At 55.5% G+C, this 25,689-nt stretch overlaps 3 protein-coding genes across 8 annotated transcripts in view; 2 read left to right on the plus strand and 1 right to left on the minus strand.

The window, feature by feature from the left end:
* The window catches only part of USP37 (ubiquitin specific peptidase 37), a 37,782-nt gene extending 36,893 nt beyond the window's left edge, over nt 1-889 (minus strand). The window contains exon 1 of the mRNA XM_075152976.1: nt 868-889. The gene's annotated coding sequence lies outside the window, so the exon portion shown is untranslated. The remainder of the gene's footprint in view (nt 1-867) is intronic.
* CNOT9 (CCR4-NOT transcription complex subunit 9) lies at nt 52-14,890 on the plus strand. 5 transcript variants are annotated; one of them, XR_012674068.1, is made up of 9 exons: nt 53-205; nt 4,624-4,803; nt 5,921-6,036; nt 7,315-7,424; nt 8,708-8,817; nt 9,804-9,902; nt 12,412-12,503; nt 12,784-12,934; nt 13,214-13,302. XR_012674068.1 is itself a non-coding variant. In XM_075152980.1 (8 exons), the coding sequence occupies exons 1-8, from the start codon at nt 182-184 to the stop codon at nt 13,380-13,382; spliced, it is 906 nt and encodes a 301-aa protein (XP_075009081.1). In that variant the 5' UTR covers nt 52-181; the 3' UTR covers nt 13,383-14,890. The 5 variants fall into 5 exon arrangements, 4 of the variants coding, with proteins under 4 accessions (XP_075009081.1, XP_075009083.1, XP_075009082.1 ...); XM_075152980.1 differs by lacking the exon at nt 12,784-12,934 and having other exon boundaries at nt 52-205; nt 12,412-12,502; nt 13,207-14,890; XM_075152982.1 differs by lacking the exon at nt 12,784-12,934 and having other exon boundaries at nt 54-205; nt 13,214-14,890.
* A 754-nt stretch (nt 14,891-15,644) lies between these two features.
* On the plus strand, nt 15,645-25,655 carry PLCD4 (phospholipase C delta 4). Of its 2 annotated transcripts, XM_075152985.1 has the most exons (17): nt 15,645-15,724; nt 18,174-18,226; nt 18,566-18,724; nt 19,244-19,472; nt 19,688-19,817; nt 20,436-20,667; nt 21,074-21,275; nt 21,601-21,745; nt 22,221-22,373; nt 22,745-22,885; nt 23,255-23,411; nt 23,772-23,888; nt 24,165-24,343; nt 24,503-24,638; nt 24,731-24,880; nt 25,006-25,138; nt 25,276-25,655. In XM_075152985.1, the coding sequence occupies exons 2-16, from the start codon at nt 18,202-18,204 to the stop codon at nt 25,110-25,112; spliced, it is 2,262 nt and encodes a 753-aa protein (XP_075009086.1). In that variant the 5' UTR covers nt 15,645-15,724; nt 18,174-18,201; the 3' UTR covers nt 25,113-25,138; nt 25,276-25,655. The 2 variants fall into 2 exon arrangements, with proteins under 2 accessions (XP_075009086.1, XP_075009085.1); XM_075152984.1 differs by having other exon boundaries at nt 15,654-15,724; nt 25,006-25,655.
* The last annotated feature ends 34 nt before the right edge of the window (nt 25,656-25,689 follow it).

Below are 25,689 nucleotides of genomic sequence, written 5' to 3' on the forward strand. Positions count from 1 at the left end.
GCATGCGCGCAACGTCCGCCTCTTCGCCCCGCCCCTGTCCCAGCCTCCCTCGCGGCGGGCGGGCGGGCGCGCGCGCGGGGTCAGGGGTGGGGGCGGGCCCGAGTCTATGGCGGCGGCGGCGGCGGCCTCCTGAGCCGGGCCCGGCGGCAGCGCCGGCACCGCTCCTACCAGCGCTCCCACCATGCACAGCTTGGCCACCGCCGCGGTGAGGCGCGGCTCCGCGCCCCAGCGGGGCGGGCCGGGGCCGGGGCCGGGGCCGGGGCCGGGGCCGGGACCGGGGCCGGGACCGGGACCGGGACCCTGTTGCGCAGGCCGCGCGGGGAGCGGGGCCGTGGGGGCGCGGCCGCTGGCAGCTGCGAGGGGACGTTTCTCCTCGGCCCCACGCGGCGGGGGGGGGAGGCTTTGGGCGGCGGGGTGGCGGAGCCCCGCTGAGCTCCCTCCCTTCAACGCCCCGGTGGCCGACTGGGGCGGCGGGATCCCTTTGGTAGCGGGGAGGCGCTGAGCGAGCGCCTTCTTGCTCCAGCTGCTCCCAGGGGACTCCGCTGTCCCTCCCCGGGGCGGCCGCGCCTTGCTCTGCTGCTCGCGGGGACGGGGTGGCTCGCCCAGGGGCCGGGGGGGGCCTCCCTGCTGGGTGCCCCGGCTGTGCGCCTTCAGCCCGGTGTGTGTCACGTAGGGTTCTCCCTCCTTCCCTCCTCCTGCCCGCTGCGCTCCCTCTCTGCGCTTGGGCGCCTGCTGCAGCCCCAGCCACCTACTCTGTCCTCCGGGGAGCTCTTCTGGCCTTGACTGCAGAGGGGAAAGAGGAGATAGCGAAGGGTCCCCAGGGCGGGAGGAAAGGCAGAGACTGCCTGTTCCCTTTTCCCCCAGTACCTTGCAGTGTTGTTCGTAGCGGGTGCTTGTCCTCCTCCCCCTCGGGAAGCTGCCGTGGTGGGCTGGGGTGCCTGAGGTTCAGGCTGGTGGGAGTGGAACGATACGTTGGCCTGGTTGGGTTCAAAAATGGAAGCTGAGTTGGAACGATGTGGTTATTGCATCTTATCTCCCATCTGAGCGGGTTTGTGTTTCGGTTTTCACTTCTCCGAATCCACGTTCATCACGTGTATAAAACTTTCTAGAGATGATTGAGTCTCTGGTGTGTATCGGGTTTGGGCAGTGTATTACAAGACCAGCAGTTAGAGCTGTTTTCAAATGAACAAGGATCTGGTTGGACTAACAAGCAAACAAGAGTGAGTAAAGTATTTATGAGCAGGAGTTGAGAGAACTTTTTAAGTCTTCCCACTTTGTTTAAGTGCTCGTGACTTTAAATTGGTTCTTGGAGTGCTGGCAAATACTTGTGATTTAAAGTGACGCTTTCCGGAGCGTAGAAGGGTGCACAAGATCATAGTGAACTGTCGTAATCAGCATTTACATTTTTATAGCGATGTAATTCCTAAGTGCTTGTCGAAATGCGTGAGGGACTGTTGTATCTCCCATTAATCCTCTGTGTTCTAGTCACCTCTCTATAAAAGGATTCTTTTGAAATACAATTTTAACAAAATAATCTGTTTCAGGAGTAGAAATGAACTCTATTTTGGGACACATTTGAATGTTTATTTAATTTATACATAATTCACACCACCTGGTAGTTTTGTATTGAAATGTTTCCTACCACAGTTGGGTAGTGTGCTTAGACTAAAGGTGACAGGGAAGGGTGCTTGGCTCTGGAGGTGTGTTTGGGAGCTGCGATAAATATCGTTACCTCTTAGCAGGGTCATGAATTGGCTCAGGAATCCCTTTGGGTGTTGTCAACGCTGTCGTGATAAAGGCTGTGGTAAGCCAGAGCATTGGTCTTTATACAGTGATGCTGGTGGCAGAGCTGACACTTCGATTTCAGACCTGAAGACAGCATAACGTGCTAGAGGCTTGAGAACAGGCTAAAAACAATAAATGTAGCTGTAACTACCAGTAAGGCAGTGAAAGCCCAACTCAAACCAGCTAATTCACTGCTATTGAAGTTCAAAGTTCATTTTGGCATTTTTGAGTCGGTGATCTGTCAAAATAGTTTAAAAAGCACATGTATCCAGTTAGTCAATGTTCTGCTTTGGTTGACCAGTACTTTTACCAGCGTGCCTAGAGGCAACTGCTCAATTAGGAAGAGAAAGCCAGTTGCCTAAATCCAGTTTGTTATGTGATTGTTGGAGATGTAATCGGGCATGGATGTTTGAGGTAATGCCATTTCTCTTGAGGAAGCTGTTACAAGGTCTTTTGTGATGCAGAGGTGGCTAGTTTGTGCTGCGTTGAGATATTGTTGGTAACTTTTGCTTTCCCTGTGTGCAAAAGAAAGTTTGCCTGGTAGGGTTCTGTCTCGGAGCTTGCAGGATTTGTGTGTAGCCCTCAGGGTTCCCCAGAATTTTAGGTTTTAGAGGGAGAAGGGGGAACAACAATAAAGTAGGAAATTAGGAGAAAATAAGTCTTTAAATTTAAATTAAAATGAGGAGCAACTGTAGAGCCTGTGGAAAGCAGTTGGTTCTGGCTAAGACAGATATTAGACATCATAAACTTAATCGTGTGGAAAATCTACTTAGTGTTCTCTAGGGATCACAAGCACATGATTGTGCTTTTAAAGGGTCGATGTATTTAAGCTTACAGGAACTGAAATTTCCAGTGAGTCTAGAAAAATAGATGGAAGCTTTAGATAACACAATTATAACAACATTATTGCCACACAGCTTGTCACTCTACCATCCCAAATAAAAACAAATGAGCTCTGTTCGTTCTACCTCTCTTTCTGAGCTCCAGTGTAGGAGTTGCCGTTGGAATTGCACTCCCAGCTGTAAGAGCACAATAAATTTGTCAGGATTAGTAATTTAGTGTGAGGTTCTGGGGGGAAAAAAAAAATTGAGCAGACAAGAGAAAAAAGAGGGTGGGAGGAAAGATGAACAGCTAAAAAAGTATTTGAACCTTAGAGTATAGAGATTGATAACAGCACATTGGCTTATATATAGACATTTAAGTTAAATAATATGATGGAAGTGGCTGGGGGAGAGAGAAATCCCACAGCTGGGGAAGAATCTCTTTGGATGTGACTATGGATATAATTTGTGGATGAACGGAGGAGGGAAACCTTTGCAGAAATAAAGACAAAGCTCTGGAGGTGTCTGCCAAAGGTTAAGAAGTCTCCCTTCATCCCTCCTGCAGTTCTGGGAGCCTGCCTCTGCCATATGATTTCAGGTTTCGTTCCAGCCACTTTCAATTCCTGAACTCCTTTGTATTCTCTTCAGTGCCTTGGTGATGAACTGCTTAGTAGTAGTGTCGCTGTCCGTGCGGTACAGGCAGTGCTCACATCGGTTGTGGTAAGCGCATGAAGAGTGTCAGTCTGGGTTTAAAAAAAAAAAACCAAAAAAAACCCAGTTCGTTTTCTGTTCCCAGCCAGCCGTGATTGCCGTACACGTGGGGATGCTGAGCTGGTTGCATGCAGGCTAGCTCAGGAGCAGCAGCGTGCGAACAGGGCTGTGCTTTACTTGAATAGTAAACACTGTGGCAGAGTGTTTGAATAGGTTCTGAACTGGCTTTTGGAAGCGTTCACACAGGAGGTTTTAATGCTGATGTTTGTCTTCCTCAAAATTTTGTATCTGAATCACCAAACTGTCTATTTAGGAAGCCTGCTGAGCATTTGTTTGCACCTTGAGTGTTTGTTGTGCCAGCAGAGGCATGAGACAAACTTTCATTGAAAGACTTGCGCCTTGCCCTCTCCATAGAAACTATGCTACAATTCCACAGTCGCTGTTTCTCTTCCTTTCCTTCCCAGCCCTTCCTCATTTTTTTGGCTTGAAAACTTGTTGGCCTTGATGCTGTTCTTTCCCTGCTGTTCCAAGAAAGGCAGAAGAGAAATCTTGCATTTCTCCTGAGTAGTAGAAAATGTGCCTTGACTGTGAATACAGATCTACCCTTCTCTGGGTTTATTTTGAACAGGAATTTTTGCACAAAATCAGTCTTGAAAAATTCCCTTGTAGCTCCATGCATGTAAACAAGATACATGGGATGAATATGAGACGTCTCTAATAGCAGGTGTTGCTGGCTGTGGATGGTGTCATGCTGATGTTGGAGTAGTGGGAATTTTTTTAGTATTTGTATGAATATAATTCCCATGTATGTTGGGTGAATTCCATTGGCAGGCTCCAACGTCATGGACGTTTTTGGAGACAAAAAGGTAGTGTCTGCATTACTGTGAATTTGTGGAAGCTTGCACTTGAAGCATGAAATGAATGTATGCTAAATGCAGGTGGAGCAAATAATTGGCTAAAGCATGCGTGACCTCCCCGGGAGCTCTGCTGGCACAGACAGGCAATAGCATGGCCCTCTTATATTGCTGAATGAAGTTACAAGGTACTACTTGATAAGTGGATCAAGAGAGACTGTCCTAACGAGTCAGGCCAGAAAGTAAAACCTTTGCATTTCAAATAGGTGAAATACTAAGACTAATCTAAGGAAGGGATTCATATCCAGAGAATCTTAATGCAGCTTTAGTTCCTCCTTCCCCCAATCAGGAGTTTCCTGAGCACTTTTTTGCTCATCTGCCAGGTTGTGGGAAGGGTTTGGGTGAGACTTGAATAAAATGTTTGGACTGAAGTTTTCTTATCTCCCTCCCAGCCTGTGCCAACAGCGCTAGCTCAGGTTGACCGGGAAAAGATCTACCAGTGGATCAATGAGCTGTCCAGCCCCGAGACGCGGGAGAACGCACTGCTGGAGCTGAGCAAGAAGCGTGAGTCTGTGCCTGACCTTGCCCCGATGCTGTGGCACTCGTTTGGCACCATCGCAGCTCTGCTTCAGGTGGGTAGGACTGGCAGAGTCTTTATTCATTCCGTGGTGCAGCGCCAGCGCGTTGCAGAGCTTGTGCGTCCATGGGACAGACCTGGGGAGGCACTGGTGGAGTCCCTTATTGCCATTGCTGGGAGTATGATGTATGTTGGATCATGTGGTGAGGGGAGCAGATGTGGGAAGCCCGTTTGCCATTAACCATCGCTAGCAAGGTGATGTGTGCAGAGACTGTAAGATTTCTAATTAGACAGCTTACATAGTTGGAAGGGGGACAGGCAAGTTCTTGGATGTATGAACTCCCTGTGGATCACGTTCTGCTTATTTTCATACGATGTCATAGCAGAGCCACCACAGTCTTACTCTGAAGGTCTCTGGTTTGATTTGTTTTGCATGAGCTTGAGCACTTCCTGGTCAGGAGGTTGCCCTTGCATGGAGCCCGCTGGAAGGGCAGCATGGGAATGCTGCTCACTGCTCCAGAGATCCTTGCAAGGGAATGTACCTGCATTTCATATGAAACCGAGCGGCTCAGCTTATCTCTGGGCAAACTACTCTACAGCTGGTGACTGGCTATCTTTCAGTGCCGAATCTAGTCATTTCTTTCGAAGAAGGAAAGAAAAGAGTGCGGGATTGGCAATGTCAAACTGTTCTTGGAGTGGCCCTGAAACAAGTGAAGAAAAATAGAAGGGAGGTATAGTTGGAAGCAGGCAGATTTCTGAATCGGATTTCTCGCCCTCAGCTGCTTTTTCTGCATTGAGTTAGAAGAGTACCAGCAGCTACAGTACGAATAGAGTGGGTGTGCTCTGCCTCTAGGCACAGGAACAACACTCCTCTTTGATCTGGAAGTTCAAAACAAAGCAGTCCCTACACTAGTAAAGAGCCAGGAAATCAAATGAACCCTTTTTTACTGAAATTAAGGTTTGAATGCATTCCTGTGACTCCTTGTCAAACTGACTCTGACTCAGCTCTGCCCTTGCCTGGGCAGCATGGTGGCTGCCATGTAACTTCAAAGTGATGCTTGGTGAAAGCAGACTGTCATCTCCTGTCCCCATAGTTCCTTGCTGGGCACGTGCTGTGGTGCAGCTTTCTGATGTTTTTCTCCTTTAACTTTTCTTCATCTGTTAATTTTTAGGAAATTGTAAATATTTATCCATCAATCAACCCTCCGACTTTGACAGCCCATCAGTCCAACAGAGTCTGCAATGCTTTAGCTCTACTACAGTGTGTTGCATCACACCCTGAAACGAGGTAAGCGTTTCCAAGTGCATGAGTTTTCTGAGGTTTATGTTTATGTTGACAGCTCAGCCTGTCTGTTTGACTCCAAAAGCACGTAAGCTCCTTTATTCTTTTTTACCAAGAGACTTAGAGCAGAGGACAGAGCTGGAAGATAGGCAGCTGCCTGCTGCTTTCACTTGTTTGCACGGTGATGACAGCTTTATGGTGGTCCTAAATGCATTGTATTCACTGGATCATCCTGAGATCCTGCAAATTCCCAAAACGTCGGGTTGTGGCAGCTCCTGGGAGCTCAGCCAGAGATAAGGGTGCCTTTGTGCTGAGTGCTATGTGCAGAATCCTTGTTTTAATGAGCTTACAGTTATTTAGACCAGCTGTCCAAAGGGTGGAATGAGCAGGACTGTCCTTCCCAGCGACCGTGTGTGGCAAGGCAGCAATAGCAGAGCCTCAGCCAGTGCCTGACTTCAGGTTTTCTCAGTTTGTGTCCAGCCCAGCAGGGGAAAAGGTGATGTTGGTTCAGCCAAAATCAGGAGCTAAAACTCAGAAGAAAACTACTCAGAGATCCATGATCTCATGCTTCTGTTCCTGCTGAGAGGAAAGTGCTGCATAGCTGAAGTTGTTTTTTAGCTGCTGCAAAGTAGTGTTAAGCAGCAACCCTCCATGAAATGATATCCAAAGAAATAGGGTAGTTTTACACTGCACACCTTTACAGTTAAAGTTGGAAAACTGAAAACAGAGGAGGAATGTTGGATGCCTGTGCAAGAGAGCATCCCTCTGCTAGCAGAGCAATCTCCAGGTTTCTCTCTGCAGTCTGTATTTTTCACCATTGTCCGAAGGCAGCGTGAGGACTCTTGGGGAAAGGTGGCTGTGCACATTTAAACTGTGGTAATGCTAGAGATCAGCCAGTCTGGATTTCTGTCATGCAGAGGCTTTGCACATGCATTGTAGCTGACTGTCTCTGCCCATGGGAGCCTGCAAGGTGAATTGCAACAGTGAATGTACAAAGCAGAGGGTCTAGGTGGCAGGAAGAGATAATAAAAACAACAGGACGTGCTCTGTTCCTGGTCAGCTGGAAGCAGCGATGCAGGTAACTGACAGTTTAGGTTTTATGCTGCACCCAGTGAGAGTTTGCTTCATACCTTTCCCTCAGAGAATGAACTGTTACCCTCTTTTGAGGAGCAGCAGCAATGGTGTCTGTCAGGAATAGTCTTGAGGCTCTGCATGGTAACGCTGGATTGTGTGCTCGCTTTGTTTTCCTTGTCTCTCACATTGGATGTTCTCCCTTTCCTACAGGTCAGCTTTTCTGGCAGCTCATATCCCTCTCTTCCTGTACCCCTTCTTGCACACAGTTAGCAAGACACGGCCATTTGAGTACCTGCGGCTCACGAGCCTCGGAGTGATTGGTAAGCAGCCAGACTAACGCTGGAGCACTGGTTTCTTAGCAAGTTGGATGCAGCTCATGCTGTGTGTCGTGGTTTAACCCCAGCCAGCAAAAATAAACGCCACGCAGCCGCTCGATCACCCCCCCCCCCGGTGGGATGGGGGAGAGAATCGGGAGGGCACAAGCAGGAAAGCTCCCGGGTTGAGATAAAAACAGTTTAATAATTGAAATAAAACTAAGTAGAACAGTAATAATAACAATGAGAACAACAACAATAACAGAATACACAAAGCAGGCAATGCACAACACAACCGCTCACCGTCACAAACGGGGGGGGGGGGGGGCGAGCCCCCCCCCCACCTGGTTTTTATACTGAGCATGATGTCCCATGGTCTAGAATACCCCATTGGCCAGCTGGGTCCACCACCCCGGCTGTGCTCCCCCCTCCCGGTGCAAGCATCACCCAGCAACAGCCAAAGCATCAATGGGCCATCAACGCTCCTTTCACACCGAACCCAAAACACAGCACACCCCCCAAGCTACTGGGAAGAAAGTTAACCCTGTCCCAGCTGGAACCAGGACACTGTGGGTATAGAGACCTGCACAACCAAAATCGCAGGTCTCTCTCTATTGGGATCTTCTGAGTCCTGTAGTATTAACAGGAGGAGCTGCTCCTCTTCTATCAGTTGTGGAGGCAGGTTCCTCTTAATGTGTAGGAATTGGGCTTTTCACTAATAAGAAAACATTGAAGTCTGGGTGCATTATCAAAAGTATGTTTCCTGTGAGTACATGCACCTGCAGGCTTGTTGTGCCTTCACCCTCAGCCCAGCCAGCTAGACGCTGGGATGGGTGGGTGCAGACTGGGCTTTCTTTGGGTTTTTGTTAATTGATTGTCTTGGGCATATTTGCCCTGTCTTCCCCTTATCCTGTTTTTTTTTCTTCTTTGTGCCCCAAACATTTCTCTCTTAAATGCATGAAGTCAGAGGGTCTTAAAATGCATTTTTTCTTCCCAGAGGTTGCTGTGGGTGGCATGATCCTCCTGTGTTTCTGTTACCATTGGGGAGACCCAAGAATGCATCCCCTTTCTGAAAAACAAACAACCCCCAAACCCAGCTTGATTACTTTTATGCTGCCGAAACGATTTCTTCTCCAGCCATGTGCTGCATCATATTTAGGATGACAGTTGCTCTGCCTGCCATTCAGACTTAATGATCCTGGGGAGGACACCGCACAGGCCCTCTTTGAAAGAGATTTTTTTGAAATAATTTATCATTTATTGATTTTGGCTTTTGTTTTTCCTTCAAGGGGCCTTGGTGAAAACTGATGAGCAAGAAGTGATAAATTTCTTATTGACAACAGAAATTATCCCCCTGTGCTTACGCATTATGGAGTCTGGTAGTGAACTCTCCAAAACGGTACCTACTCTTTTTGTCTTAATTAAGAATTGTTGTTGTTTATCTGTGACTGACCAGGCAGCCAGTAACATGCAGAGTTGGCTTGTGTCTTGTTGCAAATGCTGGGGCAACTCTGGGTGGAGTTTTTATCTCCTCAAAAAACAAACCAAAACCACCAAACTAAGCTGGACTTCCTGAGCTTGGTAGTTTTGCTGAGAAAGATCTTGCTGCTCTCAACACCCGTTCCCTCCTTTGCAGCCTTGCAGAGTAACTCTCAGCGCTGAGCTGGATCAACTTTCCTTGGCCTGAGAGAACAAATGCTGTAGCTACGCAGTGCAGAGGTTGGGCAGCAGCTGTTAGTGGTGGTTATGGGAATGTTCACCGCACTGGACCAGTTTGTTGTCTCCTCTGATCAGGGGCCCCTTTCCCCCATGAGCTCAAATCTGTGGTCAGATGGGTCCCATGACCCAGGTGGGCTGGCCACAGGCTTTAGTCTGTGTGCGCTTCTCTGGTGAAGCCTGCTGACGTAGCTGGCTGAGATTCTTCCAGAAAGTCATGTGTATCATGATGAATCGGTAATGCTCATCAAGAGCGTTTTCATCAAGATGAAAACTAAAATCAGCTTGCCCTCTAGATGGCAGGGCCAAGGGACAGATCCTTCTCCTGCATCTTGCTCTGTGACCAGAGTAGTGTGGCCATAATCCCGAGGCTGTCCTGAGCGGTCCGGCAGTAGTTGCTGTCTTATGCAACCTGCATCCAGTCGTCTTGTACACACTGCTTTGTGACCATCTCTTTTCTTTTGCTAGAGATGCCAAGCATTGTATAGTGTCCTGCATTTTCTTTTGGCTTTAAACTTTCACTGAGTAAAGCATTTGCTGCCTGCTGAAAAGCCTTTCAGCTCTGGGACTGCCTTGAAAAGAACACAGCACAAAGGCTGTGCCCCAGGTCCCTTTTCAGGATACATAAGTTGTTTATACACTTTCTTTTCTGCTTTCTCCCCATTCTAGGTTGCTACGTTTATTCTTCAGAAAATCCTCCTGGATGACACAGGGCTGGCATATATCTGTCAGACTTACGAGCGGTTTTCCCATGTTGCCATGATACTGGTAAGACTATTTGTTTCCTCTCTTTACAAAAAGAAAAAAATATGCTCTAGAGCCAGCTTCTTCAGCGGCTACTTTACTGCTCTCTGGCTGGAGCACGGGATGAGGGAGGCAAATCGTTCTTGGGCTTATTGCTTGCGACACTGTAGCTCTCTGCTTCTGCATGTTTCCTTTGTATATCTCTGGTTTGCACATCAAGAGAACACATATTAGTTGTAATATAGATATATAGTCCCCAAGATAAACCAGGTAAACATCTCCAGAGAAGAAAGAGTTTTCAGGGTTGTTGGATGGATGTGAATTGATTTGATTTTACGTAAGAATGATCACATGGCTCAGACCATGGATCCATTTCCCATCTCTGTCTCCCACAACAGGTTGAAAGAGCAGCAGGTTGAGCGAAGGAGTAAGAGCAGGGCAAGCATATATGATACTTGCCCTCGTAACAGTGTCAAAGCTGCCAGCTATTTTCAGCTTTGGATTTCTGGGGCCATTTGTGGGTTTTCTATGCAGTAACCCCCAGTGTTTGTCCTATCCTCCCCTTGAACCCATGGAAACTTTTTTCATCCACAGTGTCCTTTACCAAGGAGTTTCATGGATTTTCTGTTCACTGCCTGGAAGACCAACCTCCTTTTTTTCCTCTTGAACCTGGCTCCTACTAGCTGTTGCTTATGACTCTAATTCTTGCGTTGGAACACAGAGCAAGCAGACAATTTTTGTCCATTCCCTGTCCCCTGTGAAGGAGAAGTTTGGGTACTCATAATTTGTTCATCCCAGGAGTAATAGCCCCAACTTGAGCTTTATCCTCTTTGAGCTCACCAAGGGGAATACATGTCTGCCCTAGAATAGCTATTGTCCTGCTTTTGTGTTTGGTTGGTTGGGTTGGTTGTTTGCTTTTTAAAGAGCAGTCTCAGGAGAAGAAAATGCAGCATTAAGTGCTTTGCAATGCTGGTTCTGTGCCTAAATGTTGATGCTTTCATTGGGAATATTTATTTGTCTCTTTTCCCAAATGTAAAGAAAATGTTACCTCCTAATTCACCCCCAAACAGCAAAATATGAATCATTGTGAGCTGATGTCCATAATATCCAACGTGACATGATTTTTGCATTCAAGAAAAGGATCGGCTTTGAGGAGAGTACATCTGGCTTGGGGGCAAAGTGAAGGACATGATTAGAAACCCTGGGGTAGGGGAGGGAAGGAGACCAAGGAAGAATCCGTGGTTGGGAAGGGTTCGAACATGGAAGGATGCGGGCGTGTAAAGCTGTGTTAGCATGGAAGAAATCCTAGCTGTGGTATAATCCCACCATTGGGTGAAGCACTGACATGATTAATATTCCATAGCACTATGGAGAAAGATGAAAATGTTCATAGACATTTCTGTTCTCTATTTCAAAAATCGGGATTGCGTACTCCTGTCTCATGAGTGTGATGATGTACTTCCTTGTCTGCTGATAACTGAATAAGATGTTACAAAAATATTAGATGCTTTTAAAAGACCAAGTTAGTATTTCCCATCCAGGAGCTGTCTGAGGAGCTCTCTGACTTGTTCTTTATTTCGAAGAAATATTGGTATCCTGGGGAATTGCCGAGAACAGGAAGCTTGCAAAAGGGCAGATGAGGGGGACCTGCTAATTGCTAACTGCCTGAATATCCAAACACAGGTGAATTTGGCTAATGAGGAAAATGGTTAGTGCTAGCCAATGTAGTTTTACAGGAAAAAACCCGACGTGTTGGGCAGATCTGGTTGACTTCTAAATATGATGAAGCAGACTGTTAAACTCCTTCAAAGCAGGCGTGTGAAGGCCTCCGCGCTGTTCGCTAGGCTGGGTGCATTCGAAGGTGCAACCGTGTGCTAAGTCCTGTATAGTGTGAGAAATGGAGGCTGGGCCGGGGACATCTGCCCTGATCTTGCTTCCCAGTAATGGCTTAATGAGGGATGTAGCAGAAAGAGAACGTACAACTCTCGGGTGCGTGGTAAGACCAGATGTGGATGCCACTATACGTGGTGTGGGTGAGCCCGGTACTTCGGCATGGCTTCCCAGGCTATTGTTAACGTTTTAAAAGGGCGTTAAAATGAAGGCAGCGCAGATGAGAACAGGGAGTGTTGCAGAGCTTGGGAACGCACCTCAAGGGGTGACTCAGCCTGAGCTTATCAAAGCGTTTGGGATACATTTGCCTTCCTCCATGAGGGGGAAACCCCAGGTTCTCTTTAGACTAGCAGCGTGTTGGACCACTAAGCAGTCCTGGGGAGGTAAAAACCAAATAGAGATGAGACAAGCTTTCCCTGAGCTGCTGCGAGAATCCTTTCCAAGTCGTGGCTAGCTGCTTTTCTCAAAGGCATTTTGGCAAGGAGAGTGGTGGGCTCCATGCAGGGATATCTAGATGAAAGGTAATGGGCTGTGATATGTGGGAAGGCAGAGTCAGTGATTTAATGGTCTTTCCCAGTCTCTGCTGATTGTGAAGCTGTTTTTACAAAGACTTTAACTGGTGGCACTGGCTTCTGTCAAACAGGGTAAAATGGTCCTGCAGCTCTCCAAGGAGCCATCGGCACGGCTGCTGAAACATGTCGTCCGCTGCTACCTTCGCCTTTCCGATAACCCCAGGTAAACATTTTAGGAGTTTGGGCAGGGGCTTCGGCTCCCTTGGAAGTGCAGTTCTTCCCCACAGCGCCCACTCGGGGAGAGTCAAGGTTCCTTGCCTGTCCTTATGTCAGCCTTCGCTCGGTGTGGAATATGGGTGCATTTTTTGGTTGGTTTTGGGTTTTTTTATTGCTAGTCCGAGGAGCTTTTATCGTACATGGGAGAAACAGTGACTGTCTGGGGCTTGTAACCTGCACAGCTTGAATCTGCACGACTGCCTGAGCTCAAATGTAGCTTGAACTAGGTAGGAGGGAGGGACTGAGGTGGAAGGTACGCTGTGCTCCCCCTCTTCTGCATCGTGTGGGCTGTTAGCAGTAGAAGCCAATGGATGAAATTCAGCTGAGGGAATACAAACTGATTTTGTGCTGATCGGCAGCTCTGTCCAAAGCCGTTGGGTGTGTATGTGTTGTCTTGGCCTCTCCTGGCATCGCATTGCTCTTGACTGACAGGTGTCAGGGCACAGGGGTTGGCTCAGTGGGGTCTAGCGTGAGCGGTGGGAGCCGTGCTGGCTGACTGAGCGCCACGTGCTGTGGTGCTGCTGCTTGGTGCTTTCCTTGGCTGGCTCTGCCAGGGAGACCCCCAGGCAAAGGAGCGTCATGTCCCCAGTGGGGTTTGCTCCCCTCTTGCCCCTGTGAGTTTATTTGTTGGGCCCCGTTTCTTGTCTCTTGATGTAGGGCACGTGAAGCTCTCAGGCAGTGCCTTCCTGACCAACTGAAGGACACCACCTTCGCCCAGGTCCTGAAGGATGACACCACCACAAAGCGCTGGCTGGCTCAGCTCGTCAAGAACCTGCAAGAGGGTCAAGTCACTGACCCACGGGGTATCCCTCTTCCTCCGCAATGACTGCTGGGGGAGGTGGGGGACCGGGGAAGAATCAGCTCAGGTTTACAAAGAACCAGGAACAGGTGACCTCTTCCGCAACAAACTGGGCACGCCAGCTGGCTGCCGGCCTGTTGGACCATCCCACCCAGCCAAAGGGCTGCTCTGTAGCAGTGCAGCATGCCTCCGGGGATCGCAACACCAGCAAATGCTGATACTACAGCTTCAAAAAAAAAAAAAAATCAATAAATACAATCTGTAAAGATCCCCATCTCTCCAAGAGGCTTGGCTGGCATCTCTCCCCCCACCGCCAGGCAGGGGGTAGTGCGGATGTCCGCTCTTCCAGCTCGCTCAGCCTCCACCCGAGTGGTGCGTGACACGGGGTGTGCGCACCACGTCCCTCCAGTTCCTTGTCACTTCTTGTTTACACGTCTGTTTAGATGAGTAAGCTGAATAAAAGCCGATCCAGTTGGTTTATCCCCTCTTAAGACTGCTACTCAGCTGCAGGTAGCCCAGGGACAGCTTTCTTCCCTGCCAGCACATCCTTGCTCCTGGCTCTGCAGCCGGCTGGCGCAGCGAGCTTCTCTCTTTCCTTTGGCGTGGAGGCAGCGGCTGGAGCTGGGCCACCGCGGTGCTTGCCCCAGGAGGAGGGGTGGATTACTTGCGGTGAACCCACGCGTCATCAGCTTGCTTCCCAGGGCTCTGGGGGAGGAGAAGACAGCGGGACTGTGGCTCTTGTGCTGTAAATAGTGCGCTCCCGCAGCTAACCAGCGGCCGGGGGCTGATGTGTGCTGAGCTCCCATCTAGCCCAGCTCTTGCCCAGCGGGGCTGCTGGCTGGCTGGTCAAACGGAGCTCAGCGTTAGGAAACCTGCCTTGTGGTGGTCGGCAGGCCACCGACCGATGATCCCCTGCCGCGGGACAGCTGGGAGCGACATCCTGCGGGCTCCAGGTATGCCGGCTTCTGCGCCTGCCGCTGCCCGGCAGGCGTCTCTCAGTCCTGGCCCCCCTCCCTTTCCCCCCTCCTCCAGCTCGTCTCTGCCAGCCGGCTGCATCCATTTCTGCTTTCAAACCTGCCTTGGCGTCTGCCTCGGCCCCACCGCAATTAAACTGGACCAGCAGCCGCTTACCTGCCTTCCCTGCGCCGAGGGGTTTGTGCGGCCACGGCAGGCTCTCGGAAGCAGCCGAGAAGCTCCCGGGCTCTGCTGCAGCGGAATCTGAGCTTGGCTGCAGGCAAGCCCGTGCAGCTACTCGATTTCTCCCCCCTCCTCGAGTAGCCCGTTTTGCTGATCATCTGCAGTGTCGTGCCAACAGTGTCTTAAATCCCATCTCGTTCCCCTTCCCTCCCTCCCCTCGCAGCCTTGTGTAACAAGGGCAGAGCATGGCCTCTTCCTTGCCCCCGGGGTTCGGTTTTATAACCATTGCCTTCTTTTCCCTCCCCTCCACCCTGACCTTGACAGGGTGTGAAAATGCTTCTGTTTTTTTTTTTTTTTTTGTAAGTTCGGATTAATAAATAATAAAACCCCAGCCAGCACAGATTGCTCCTGGTCTGGTCTCTTGGGGAGGGCAAGCGGTGAGGGGGGGATTTAGTGCAGGCGGGAGGAAGGGGGGCTGTGCCAGCTTGGTGATGTGAGCTGAGGAGTGTGTGTGGCCTTTCCCGGTGGGAGCTGGCTGTATCCCTACGGCATCCCCATCGCTCCCGGAGCAGGTAACGCGGAGGGGTTTTGGGGAGGAGGTGCCGCTCCGTCTTGCTTTGCAGGAAGGCAGCGAGCGCTCTCCCCGGCGGGCTCCATCCGGAGCCCGCCGGGGAGAGCGCTCGCTGCCTTCCTGCAGCGCGTTTGCAAGCGCTGCCACGCTCGCCCAGGGCCACTTGAAGTTTGGTCCCTTGCACCCAATTCGGCCTGCCCTAAGGGTGCCGCAGCTTGGATCCCCGTGGAGGTTTTGCTACGGGATGCTAGAGCCATGTCCTGCGTCTCTCCCAACTGGAGGGTCCTGGGAAGGGGACAGGGTCACACCGGGGGACCCTCTGTGTCCCTTCGATGGGGGGATCGGGCTGTGCTGGCTGCGAGCGGGACAGACTGTGCTGGGAGGTGGGAATGGGGGCTCAGCCCCAGGCGGGGAGCGCTGTAGGGTGCTCCCACCCCCGCCGACCCCGCCATCGCTTGCCCCCCCCCCCCCCTCGGCAGCGGCGTGACCTTAATCCGAGGCGACCTTGGGAGGCGGTGGCTGCGGGGCGTGCGGGGGCCGGGGGCGGGCTCGCCGCCCTGCCGCTGCCGAGGGGCGGGCAGCCCGGGCAGCCCCGGCCCCGTGCGGCCGCAGGCGGCGGAGCACCCGCGGAGCGGAGCGCCACGGCGGAACCGGAGAGCGGGTACGGGGCTGGGCGCCGGGTCCTCCGCGGGGGAACCGGGCGTCCTGTGGGGGGAGAGGGGCGGCGGGGCGGGCTGGGACCGCCGGGCTCGGGCAGCGCCGTCCCAGAGGCGGCTGCACGGGTGGCGTGGCGTAGGGTGGGGAGAGAGGTGCCGGCGGTTTTGTTTCCTTTGCTTTAAGGTGTCACTTGTCCCCCGAACCCCGCACCCCCCGGGTGGCATTTAATTCTGCTGGGGGACTCTGCGCTGGAGCGGCTGGGGAGCACTCACACCCGCTGGCCTCCAGCTCCGCTTGGGGACTGTCACCTCCAGGAGAGAAGCTGCGGTGGCTCAGCATGTGCTGGGGGAAGCTGGGACTGTCCCTGGCAGGAGGCAGCAGCCCTGCGGGAAGCCCTTGGGTTGGGTTTCTCCAGCCCCTGGCTCCTGTCCCGCTCCCCTCGACAGTGTAACTCAGACAGGGGCAAGGGGGGCTGCATGCGGCCGGGTTGCGCCGGGCTCGGGGCACCGCTCACGTGCCGGGGAGAGCCGAACAGCCGTGTCCTTGTGTCCATGCTCATGGGATCTTCCCTGTGCTGGAAAGGATAATTTCTTCTTCGCTGTGTGCACGGGGAAGGCACGGCTCCACGGCTGGGGCAGGGCTGGGCACGCTTGGGCCGTGCCAGGAGCCTGTAAGGGCTGGCACTGGGGGAGATCAGGTTAGCTCCAAAACCTCAGCATGGTTACGGGTCTGGGGGCTGCAGGCAGCTCCCTTGCATGCTGCCTCCTTGCATACATGTGTGGCAGGGTGCGGAGAGGACAGACTCGATGGTGGCACCAAGCCCATCCCTGTCCCAGGCCAGAGTCTCTCTCCGCTTGTCCAGGCTCGGTGCCTCTCCCTCCACGCTGGCTTCCCAAAAACATCCCCATCTCCATCCCCTCACCTGCTGCAGTGCAGGGGGCACAGGGCAGGCAGGCACCTGTGACCCTGCAAAGCGGCCGTGCTGAGCTGGGTGCTGCTAGGAGGCAGGAGGGTGCAGGCAGATGGGTGACTGGGATTGTCCCCCCACTGGTTCCCTGCAGGCCATGGGGTGCACGGGGGATGAGAGTGCACTGGAGGAGGGTGCGGGGCACTCCTGGGGCTGTGCAAGCCAGCAGGCATCAGGGCACCCACTCTGCAGGGCCCGAGAGGAGCGGTGGTGCCACCCTTCCATTTGTGGGTGCGGGCACCCTGAGCCCTGGGCCGGTGTCCCCCCGGCACATCGGATGCGGGAGGGTGCAGGCACTGCAGCGAGTCCTTGTGGTCTGAGCCCTGCAAAAAGGGCCGGTGCTGAGAACGCGCAGCCCTGGCACTGGGCCCTGCTGGGAAGCAGCTGGGATGGCACCCCAGCCACTCTGTGTCTCCAGCAACACGTGAGGTTCCCAAAAGCATGGACAGGCAGTCCGCACTTGCCCTGACGTTTCCCTCGGGAGTGGGGCCACAGCCCCAGCCAGCGCTGTGCTGGGGATCTGCCCCGCCTGTCCCCACACCGAGCAGGGGACGGCCGCCCTCTGGCCCCTGAGCCTGCGAGGGTCTGGCAGCCGGGCTTGGCAGCTGCCCGCACGCTGACAGCACCGGCTATTCCCAGCCCCACGCTGCCGGTGCCTGTGCTGAGTCAGGGGCCTGGGGCAGGCTGCCACCCCTGCGCCCCGGCACAGAGCCCTCCGCCCCCTGGGACCCCCGGGTCCCCTCCTGCACCCAAATCCCAGCCCACTGGCTGCGGCATCTGCTCCTCGAGGGCCCAGCTCCAACAGCTGGGTGACGGGCGCATCCAGCAATTTGTCAGTCTAATTAAAGCCTTAACAGCCTAATCAAAGCTTTATTGTCAGTCCAGTTGTATTTATAGCCCCACTTGTCGCAGCGCACTCCCCATATGGCTGCTGGTGTGGTCGTGGCCCCGGGGTGCTGACGTTCCCTGGGGAGAAGGGGCTGGGGGAGCTGAGGGTCCTGCTCTGTGCCCCCTTCCTTGCTCTTACAGCAAGTAAGGCTCTCCCTTACTTCCAAATTTGCTGGTTGGGGGCCATTTCCCAGGCGGTGGGGGCTTGTTCTTGGCTCTCCCGGGCACCCCGAGGGCAGTTTTTCCTGGCTCCCGGGGCTGCTTCTCCCCTGGGAGCAGTGACCTGGGAGCACCAGGGCTCCGGTACCTGTCAGGCTGTGGGGCGGCCGCACTCGCAAGTTTTTCTGTTTTCCTCCGACACCTTTTGAGCTCCGGCTTCCCGGTAACGCCAATTAATATTTCATGAGCACGGCGGGGTGAACTCGACACTTAAGGAAAGCAATGACCCAGCAGGAGACAGGCGCAGGTGCGCTCGCAGGGGCAGGGGCACACGCACCTCGCACACGCGTGGGCACGGCCGGAGCCCACCCAGTGGGACTTGGGCGCAGTGGGGTGGTCTGGCCCCACTCCCCCCAGCTGCCCTCTCTCTCCTCCCCAGCGGCCGCCAGCGCAGAGGAGGCAGAGCCATGACATCGCTGCTGTGCAACGCCCGTGAGTGCTCCGGTGGAGGGGAGGCGTGGGGCAGGGCACTGGGCCATCCGGATTTACGCTGGGGCAAATCTGGCCCATGGGTTGAGCTCACTCGGGAGCACCCCTACCCCACCATGGCTGTTGGGATCGGGCTTGGCAACGCCGAGGGCGGGTGGGAAGGGTCAATGGGGAATTACCTTCTGCCCTTCTTGTGGTGAAGGGAGTTTGTTTGGGGTCCGTCCCTGCTCCATCCCAAATCGAGGGACCATGTGGGGGTCCCAGGGGCGGGAGGGAGCAAAGTAGCAGGATGCAGTACCCGGATACCCCTGCCCTCGGTGATGCAGCCCACGCTGCCCCCAGGCATCCAGCTCACAGACACGCTGGAGCAGATGCAGCAAGGGACACTGATGCGCAAAGTCAAGTCCAAGAGCTGGAAGAAGCAGCGTTACTTCAAGCTGCAGGATGACTGCATGACCATCTGGTACCAGTCCAAGAGGACGGGCAAAATTGAGTCTGCCTGTGAGTACTGGCTGCTGTGTGTTGTCCATGGGGCCATCAGTAGGGTTCAGAGTGAACAGGAGTGTGACTGTATGGAGATTCTTGGAGCCGTGTTTGCAAAGGGTGCTGGGGCATTCAAGAAAGGCTCTGTGTGCGTGTGTGGGCTCTTCTCACCCACACGTCTCCATAAAGTATCCTGCCCCCCAGCAGGACCCATGGGTCACAAAGGCTTAGTAGAAATTGCAGCTGATAAAAGTGGAAGCTCTGGCGTGCCAGCAGAGGAGTAGGCAGACAGAGGCGTGGATGGATGAGTAGCTCAATGGATGGATGGACGGATGGACAGGCAGATGGATGGATGGATGGATGGATGGATGGATGGATAGCTCAATGGGTAGATGGATGGATGAGTAGCTCAGTGGGTGGATGGATGGATGGATGAGTGGAAGAAGGGATGGCTGGAAGGACAGATGTCTGTGGGCAGTTCCCCCTGCCCTGCGGTCCTTGTCCCCCATAGACAAGCCTCTCCTCCCTCTGCCCCAGTCTCCATCAGCGATGTGGAGACGGTGCGAGAAGGGCACCAGTCGGAGGTGCTGCAGAGCCTGGCCGAGGAGTTCCCCCCCGAGCGCTGCTTCACCATTGTCTTCTATGGCCGCCGGGGCAACCTGGACCTCATTGCCAGCTCAGCAGAGGAGGCGCAGTGCTGGGTCCAGGGCCTGCGCCAGCTCATCGAGGTGGCCACCAGCATGGACCAAAGGGAGAAGATAGACCAATATCCTTCCTGTGGGCACCACTCTGCCCTCCACACCCAGTCCTTCCCCCATCTCCTGCCTTGCCTCAGCATGTGCTTAGCTCTTCTGGGTCTCACCATCTGCATCAGGGCAGGGAGAGCCCACACAAAAAAGAAAAGAGGCCCTCTGATGCTCCCCAGCTCCATTGCTCTTAGCCAAGGTCCTTTCCCTTAACATCTGCCCTGGTTTCTCGCACGTGGATTCGTGACTGGTTTCAGAAAGCCGACAAGAATAAGGATGGGCGCATGAACTTCAAGGAGGTGCAGCGTCTCCTCAAGATGATGAACGTGGACATGAATGAGGATCATGCCCTGCGTCTCTTCCAGGTAAGCACCACACCTGAGGTCCTGGAGGGGCTGGGGAGGGGCTGGAACAAGCAGCATAACACTCCCCTGCAGAAGGATGTGGTCACTTTCTTCTGTCCATCCACCCATCCACCCATCCACCCATCCATCCATTTGTTTGTTCACCCAACTACATGTTTACCCAGACAAACACTCATTTGTTCATTTTTCTGTCAACCCAACCAGCCAAGGCAGCTGTTCCTCCCTCCCTTTCATTTGTCCACCCAGCTGCTTATCTGTCCACCCAGCTAACCAGCCACCTGTTTATTTATCCATCAACCCAACCAGCCAGCCAGCTGTCCATCTGTCCATCCATCCATCCATCCATCCATCCACCCATTCATGTAGCCATCCATCCATCCGTCCCTCCACCTGTTTGTCCATCTCTCCATTCATGGACCCATCCATCTATCAGTCAACCCAACCAGTTCTCCATCTGCCAATCCATCCATCATTCACGCATTGATCGATGCCTACCACTGCTGCTGGCGTGGAGTCTCTGTGCCCTCCGCTGGGGGTGGGCGAATCCCCCCCCAGCCCATGGGGTGGCCAGGACACCCCATTTTGCCCCGGCTGGGTGCTGAGTGAGCTCCCTTGCAGGCTGCCGACAAGTCAGAGTCGGGGACACTGGAAGGGGAGGAGTTTGTGCTCTTCTACAAGGCCCTCACGCAGCGTGAGGAGGTGCTGAGCCTCTTCCAGGACTTCTCCGAGGATGGGAAGAAGCTGACGCTGCTGGAGCTGGTGGATTTCCTGCAGCAGGAGCAGCTGGAGGACGAGGGCACAGAGGAGCTGGCCATGGAGCTCATCGACAAGTATGAACCATCAGAGACAGGTGAGAGCCAGCCCGGACATCGGCTGTGCTCTGCACGGGGGGAAGGAGGGGGCTGAGACCCACAGCCCCACGGCAGGGGCACCCCCAGCCCCATCCTGCTGCGGGTGGGCACAGGGGGAAGGCTCACTGTGGTGTGATCTGGGTGCAGTTCCCCTTTTTTTACTCCATTCCTGGACCATTTTGGTGTAGAAGGTTGACCAGTCATGGGGTGCAAGCTCCAGCTTTGGGGTCCGCTGCCCACCTTCCCACGGCTGCTGCCCCGGGGCATCTCTCCCTGTGCCCCAGCCTCTGGCAGCAGCCATGCCCACCGGGTTGGGGATGCCAGGAGCCGCCAGCAGCCCCGTTTGTCCTGACCCTGTCCCCTCCGGGTCCCCGGCTGTCGCTGAGCCTCCCCCTCCGCCTGCAGCCCGGGCTCGCCACGTGCTGAGTGCCGACGGGTTCCTCATGTACCTCTGCTCCCCGGAGGGCTCCATCTTCAACCCCCAGCACCGGGCGCTGTGGCAGGACATGAGCCAGCCGCTCTGCCACTACTTCATCTCCTCCTCCCACAACACCTACCTGATAGAGGACCAGATCCGGGGCCAGAGCAGCATCGAGGGCTACATCAGGTAAAGGGGCTGCTCCCTCCTGGCTGCCCCCCAGCACCCTCCTGCCCCAGTGCCGTGCCCCACGGGGCAAACCCACCAAGAGGAGAAGCTCCTTTGCCCCTTCCTGGTCCAGTACCCCTGTGGCCGTGCCATGTGGTGCCCAGCAAGGGGGTCCATTTTGGAGATGCTGAGCCCAGCTCTTCCTGCCCTGCATGCAGCGTCGTATCTCCACCCTTGGCAGTTTTCCCCTGGTCCCTGCAGGGGTGACACCCACAGCCAGAGGGGAGGGCAGGGGGCTGGTGCCCTGGCTGGGTGTGGGGTCCCAGGGGTGACCACCCATCCGTAGGGCTCTGAAACGGGGCTGCCGGTGCCTGGAGGTGGATTGCTGGGACGGGCCGAACGGGGAGCCCATGGTGTACCACGGCCACACCTTCACCTCCAAGATCCCCTTCCGGGAGGTGGTGAGCACCCTGGGGAAGTACGCCTTCAAGGTAGGGCACCCTTCCCTGGGTGCTGGGTGTCGTGGCTGGCCCTCAGCAGGTGGGGGGGAACGTGGCTGCAATTTGGGGCAGTGAGGGTCTCTGGATGGGCAGCGGTGCTGGGGCTCACACGCCTGGTGCTGCAGCAGGACTGACCCCACCGCAGGTGAGGAGGGCGGCTGTGTCCCTTCCTGGGGGACAGCACTGGGGGGCCTGACCCACAGCCCTGCGCTGCGCCGTGCCAGGGGACAGGAGCTCATGCAGACACGGTCTGCTGAGGGTGCAGGGGTGAGATGGGGCCTGCGGGATGCGGGGGTGAGATGGGATATGGGGGATGCTGGGGGATTGGAGGGGTATGAAGGTCTCGGGGGGATACAAGGGCACACAAGGGGCTCCATCCTGGCACTAATCACGCCTGGGCAAAGCCCTTGTGAGAGCTCCTCAACCCCACTGAGGCTGATCTCCAGCTGTGCACGTTGCTCCTCAGACCTCGGACTACCCCGTGATCCTGTCCCTGGAGAACCACTGCAGCATGGAGCAGCAGGAGGTCCTGGCCCAGCAGCTCAAGGCTATCCTGGGGGAACAGCTCCTCACCGCCACCACCGATGGGCGCGTCCCCACCCAGCTCCCGTCCCCAGAGGTAGGGACAGAGCTTGGCCGTGCTGGGCATCACTGTCCTGCATGGGAGTGGGGTGAGGAGGTGGCTCTGCTGTGCAGAGGAAAGGCCATCCCTGTCCCAGCACTGTCCTGCTCTGCTGGAGCACCTGGGGCCCCCTGGAGACACCGTGTCCTGATGTTCACAGGGGTCCCAAAGCTGTCCCCAAGGTTGTCTCCCCGTGCCCTGCAGAGCCAGAGGGACAGCAGGGTGGAGCCCTCCTACCCCATTCCCTTCTCGGTGCTGCAGGGAGCTGGCGGTGCTGGCCCCCAGCAGTGTCGGGTCCCAGGGGACAGCAGGTCCCATGGAGAGATGGGCACCCCAGGGTGCCTACCTCTCCATCCACAACCCCTCAGGAGCTGAAGGGGAAGATCCTGCTGAAGGGGAAGAAGATCGGGCGGCTGGAGGACACGCTGGACGGGCCAGGGGACGAGGCACCTGATGTGTCTGATGATGACAATGGGGCAGAGGCAGAGGAGGAGAGGCGGAGGGTGAAGGTGGGTGGCCTGGGCTGGGGACTGGCTGGAAGTGCTGAGCCCCTGGACACAGCTACGGGTCGTGGTGACATCCCAGTGCCGAGGGGAGAGGCAGAGACTGCAGGGACATCACCAGGGAGGGGAACAGCCCTTTCTGCCCCTGGCCATGCCAGCCTGCTCTTTGCACAGTGTCCTTGTGGTGGCACCATGCTGGGGGTCCCCTGCCTGCTCCCGTTCCTGGCAGAAAGGCTGCCTGTGGTGGGGATGCTGCCAGCCCCAGCAGTGCCCGGCTGTTCTCGGCTGCCCCGGGCTCTACAAGCCCCTGTCCTGGGTGAGTGCTGGGGGACGGTGCACCCATCGGGGGGGACCTGACATGGCTCTGCCTTGCAGAAAGACAAGGAGAGCCTGGCGCAGGCTTTGTCTGACTGCATTGTCTACTGCAAGAACGTGTCCTTCCGGGGCTTCCAGGAGGCCCGCAGCCATTCCCGGCCCTCCGAGATCTCCTCCCTCGCTGAGGCCAAGGCCAGGAAGCTCATCCGGGACGCAGGTGAGGCGGAGGGGGCAGCGCCACGCAGGGAGTGGGCCAGGGTGGAGGGGGCAGGCTCAGGTGTAGGGCTAAAGCCTCCAGACACCGGGGTTCCCTCCCTGTCCAGGAGAAAGAGAGTCCAGCGGGGCTGTACCCTGGTTTTTGGGTCTGGTGGATGAGGGGGGGTTATTGGCTTAGAAAGCGAGGCAGGATGCCTGCGTTCCTGGGAGGGGAGAGGGATGAGGATGGGTGGGTGGGTGGGTGGGTGGATGAGAGGATGGATGGCTGGATGGGTGGGTGGATAAGTGAACAGCACGTGGTGTGGGTGGCTCTGCTGGCCAGGGAATGACCCCACAAGCGGCCCTCATGCTCCATCCCTAGGGAATGAGTTTGTCCGCCACAACGCCTGGCAGCTGACACGCATCTACCCTAGTGGGATGCGGACTGACTCCTCCAACTACAGCCCCCAGGAGATGTGGAACGTGGGGTGCCAGATCGGTACGGCTGGAGGGCATCAGGGCTGCGAGCTGGGGAGATGCCCCGGGTCCCGTGCCAAATGGCACCATCAACACCCATGGTGCCAGCCACAACCTTGGCTGGTGCCAGGTCTGGCTGCAGGCTCTTGCCCTGCACTGGGGAGCCCGAGGGTACCTGGGTATTGTCCCCCTGTGTGGCCCTGCATCTCTCTGGCCATGGGGACAGGCTGGTTCTCACCTCCAAGCAGGGCACGGTCTCCAAGCTGCCCTGAACCCTTTCCCTACTGCCTTCCCCCAGTGGCCCTGAACTTCCAGACAGCCGGCACGGAGATGGACCTGTGTGATGGGCTCTTCAGCCAGAATGGCCGCTGTGGCTACGTGCTCAAACCACCCTTCATGAGGGACGAGGAGACCCTCTTCAACCCCAGTGACCCCGGCAGCCGGGAGGGCCCTGGCCCCATCACCCTGACGATCCAGGTATGGGGCCGAAGAGAGACCCCGGGGAGCCGTGACAGTGTCCTGGGGCTGTCGGTCCCAGCTGGGGACACTGCTGGGCAGCATGCCAGAGCCAAGCAGCCTCCCAGCAGATCGGTTTAGCTGCTCCCCGGTTCACAGGGTCACTGCCCCTTCCCACAGGTGATCAGCGGGCAGCAGTTGCCCAAAGTGGCCAACAGCAAGGATGGAGCCATCATCGACCCGCTGGTGCGCGTGGAGATCCACGGGGTCCCCGCAGACCAGGCGCACCAGGAGACCAAGTACATCGAGAACAACGGTGAGCCCCATGGTGGTACCAAGGACCGCGCTGAGCCCAGGCGGCCATCCCTGCCCTCCCTCGCCTTCCCAGCGCCCGCTCTCCCTTCCCAGGGTTTAACCCCCGCTGGGATGAGACGCTCCAGTTCCAGCTCCACGTGCCCGAGCTGGCCCTCGTCCGCTTTGTGGTGGAGGATTACGACAAGACCTCCAGGAACGACTTCGTGGGCCAGTTCACCTTAGCCTTTGCCAACATCAAACCTGGTGAGCGGCTGCTGCCCGGTGGTGGTGGTGGGCCAGGGCAGCCCTGCAGGGGTGTCTGGGCTCAGCTGGGTGCCAGAGAGCAGGGTGGGGGCAGCCGTCAGCCAGAGCCTCTGTCCCCCCTGCAGGCTACCGCCACATCCATCTCCTCTCCAAGGATGGCACCAGCATCCCACCTTCTTCGCTCTTCGTCCACATCCGCATCACCGAGCTGCCCGGTCCCGAGCAGGACTGAGCCCGTGGGGCGAGCAGGACCCGGATGTAAGCCATAGAGCCGGCCCCGAGCTGCTGCCCTCTTGTTGAGCTGTTTGTGTCATCCCTGTGTCGTCGTCGCTGCTGTGCCCCTGTTTGCAGTGGCCTCCAGAGGCTGGGAAAAGGCACTGACCTTCCCTTCCCAGGTTTGGGATGCTGCCTCCCACGCATGAGTGTGAGGTCTCCAATGGTGCAGCCCCCTGCGCCCCCCACCTGCAGCCTGCCCTGGCCCACGGGCACGGCTTGGCCGCGAGGAGGAGGAGAGATGGTGCACAGCACCCCGGCTCTGCCCCAGGGGCTGGTCCCCCCCCCGGCCTGGGGAGCAAGGCTGGAGCCAAGCAAACCCCAGGGCTGGGCAGAGCTGGGAGAGGAGTCGGTCCTCACTGCCCCAACCCTGCAGAGCCCCATCACAGCCCCCCCCCCCCGGCTCCTACAGCCCCCAGGGCTGCTCCCGGCCAGCGCCCGTTATTAACCCTTGCCGTGTCTTTTCTCTGTAAGCAACTTAATAAATTGTTCGGTGACCGGCAGGCTCGGGTCTGGGTGCAGTGGCGCTGGGGACA

The sequence above is a fragment of the Calonectris borealis genome, chromosome 6 (genome assembly GCF_964195595.1).
Source record: "Calonectris borealis chromosome 6, bCalBor7.hap1.2, whole genome shotgun sequence".
Taxonomy (NCBI): Eukaryota; Metazoa; Chordata; class Aves; order Procellariiformes; family Procellariidae; genus Calonectris; species Calonectris borealis.

What these genes read in the sequence shown, in the direction of transcription:
- CNOT9 (XM_075152980.1), top strand. Translation starts at nt 182, where the DNA reads ATGCACAGCTTGGCCACCGCCGCG. An exon ending in CCATCGCAGCTCTGCTTCAG is followed by an intron (nt 4,804 to 5,920) that starts GTGGGTAGGACT and finishes GTTAATTTTTAG; the next exon opens with GAAATTGTAAATATTTATCC. An exon ending in GTAGTGAACTCTCCAAAACG is followed by an intron (nt 8,818 to 9,803) that starts GTACCTACTCTT and finishes TCCCCATTCTAG; the next exon opens with GTTGCTACGTTTATTCTTCA.
- PLCD4 (XM_075152985.1), top strand. Translation starts at nt 18,202, where the DNA reads ATGACATCGCTGCTGTGCAACGCCC. An exon ending in CAAAGGGAGAAGATAGACCA is followed by an intron (nt 19,473 to 19,687) that starts ATATCCTTCCTG and finishes GGTTTCTCGCAC; the next exon opens with GTGGATTCGTGACTGGTTTC. An exon ending in TGGGGAAGTACGCCTTCAAG is followed by an intron (nt 21,746 to 22,220) that starts GTAGGGCACCCT and finishes GTTGCTCCTCAG; the next exon opens with ACCTCGGACTACCCCGTGAT.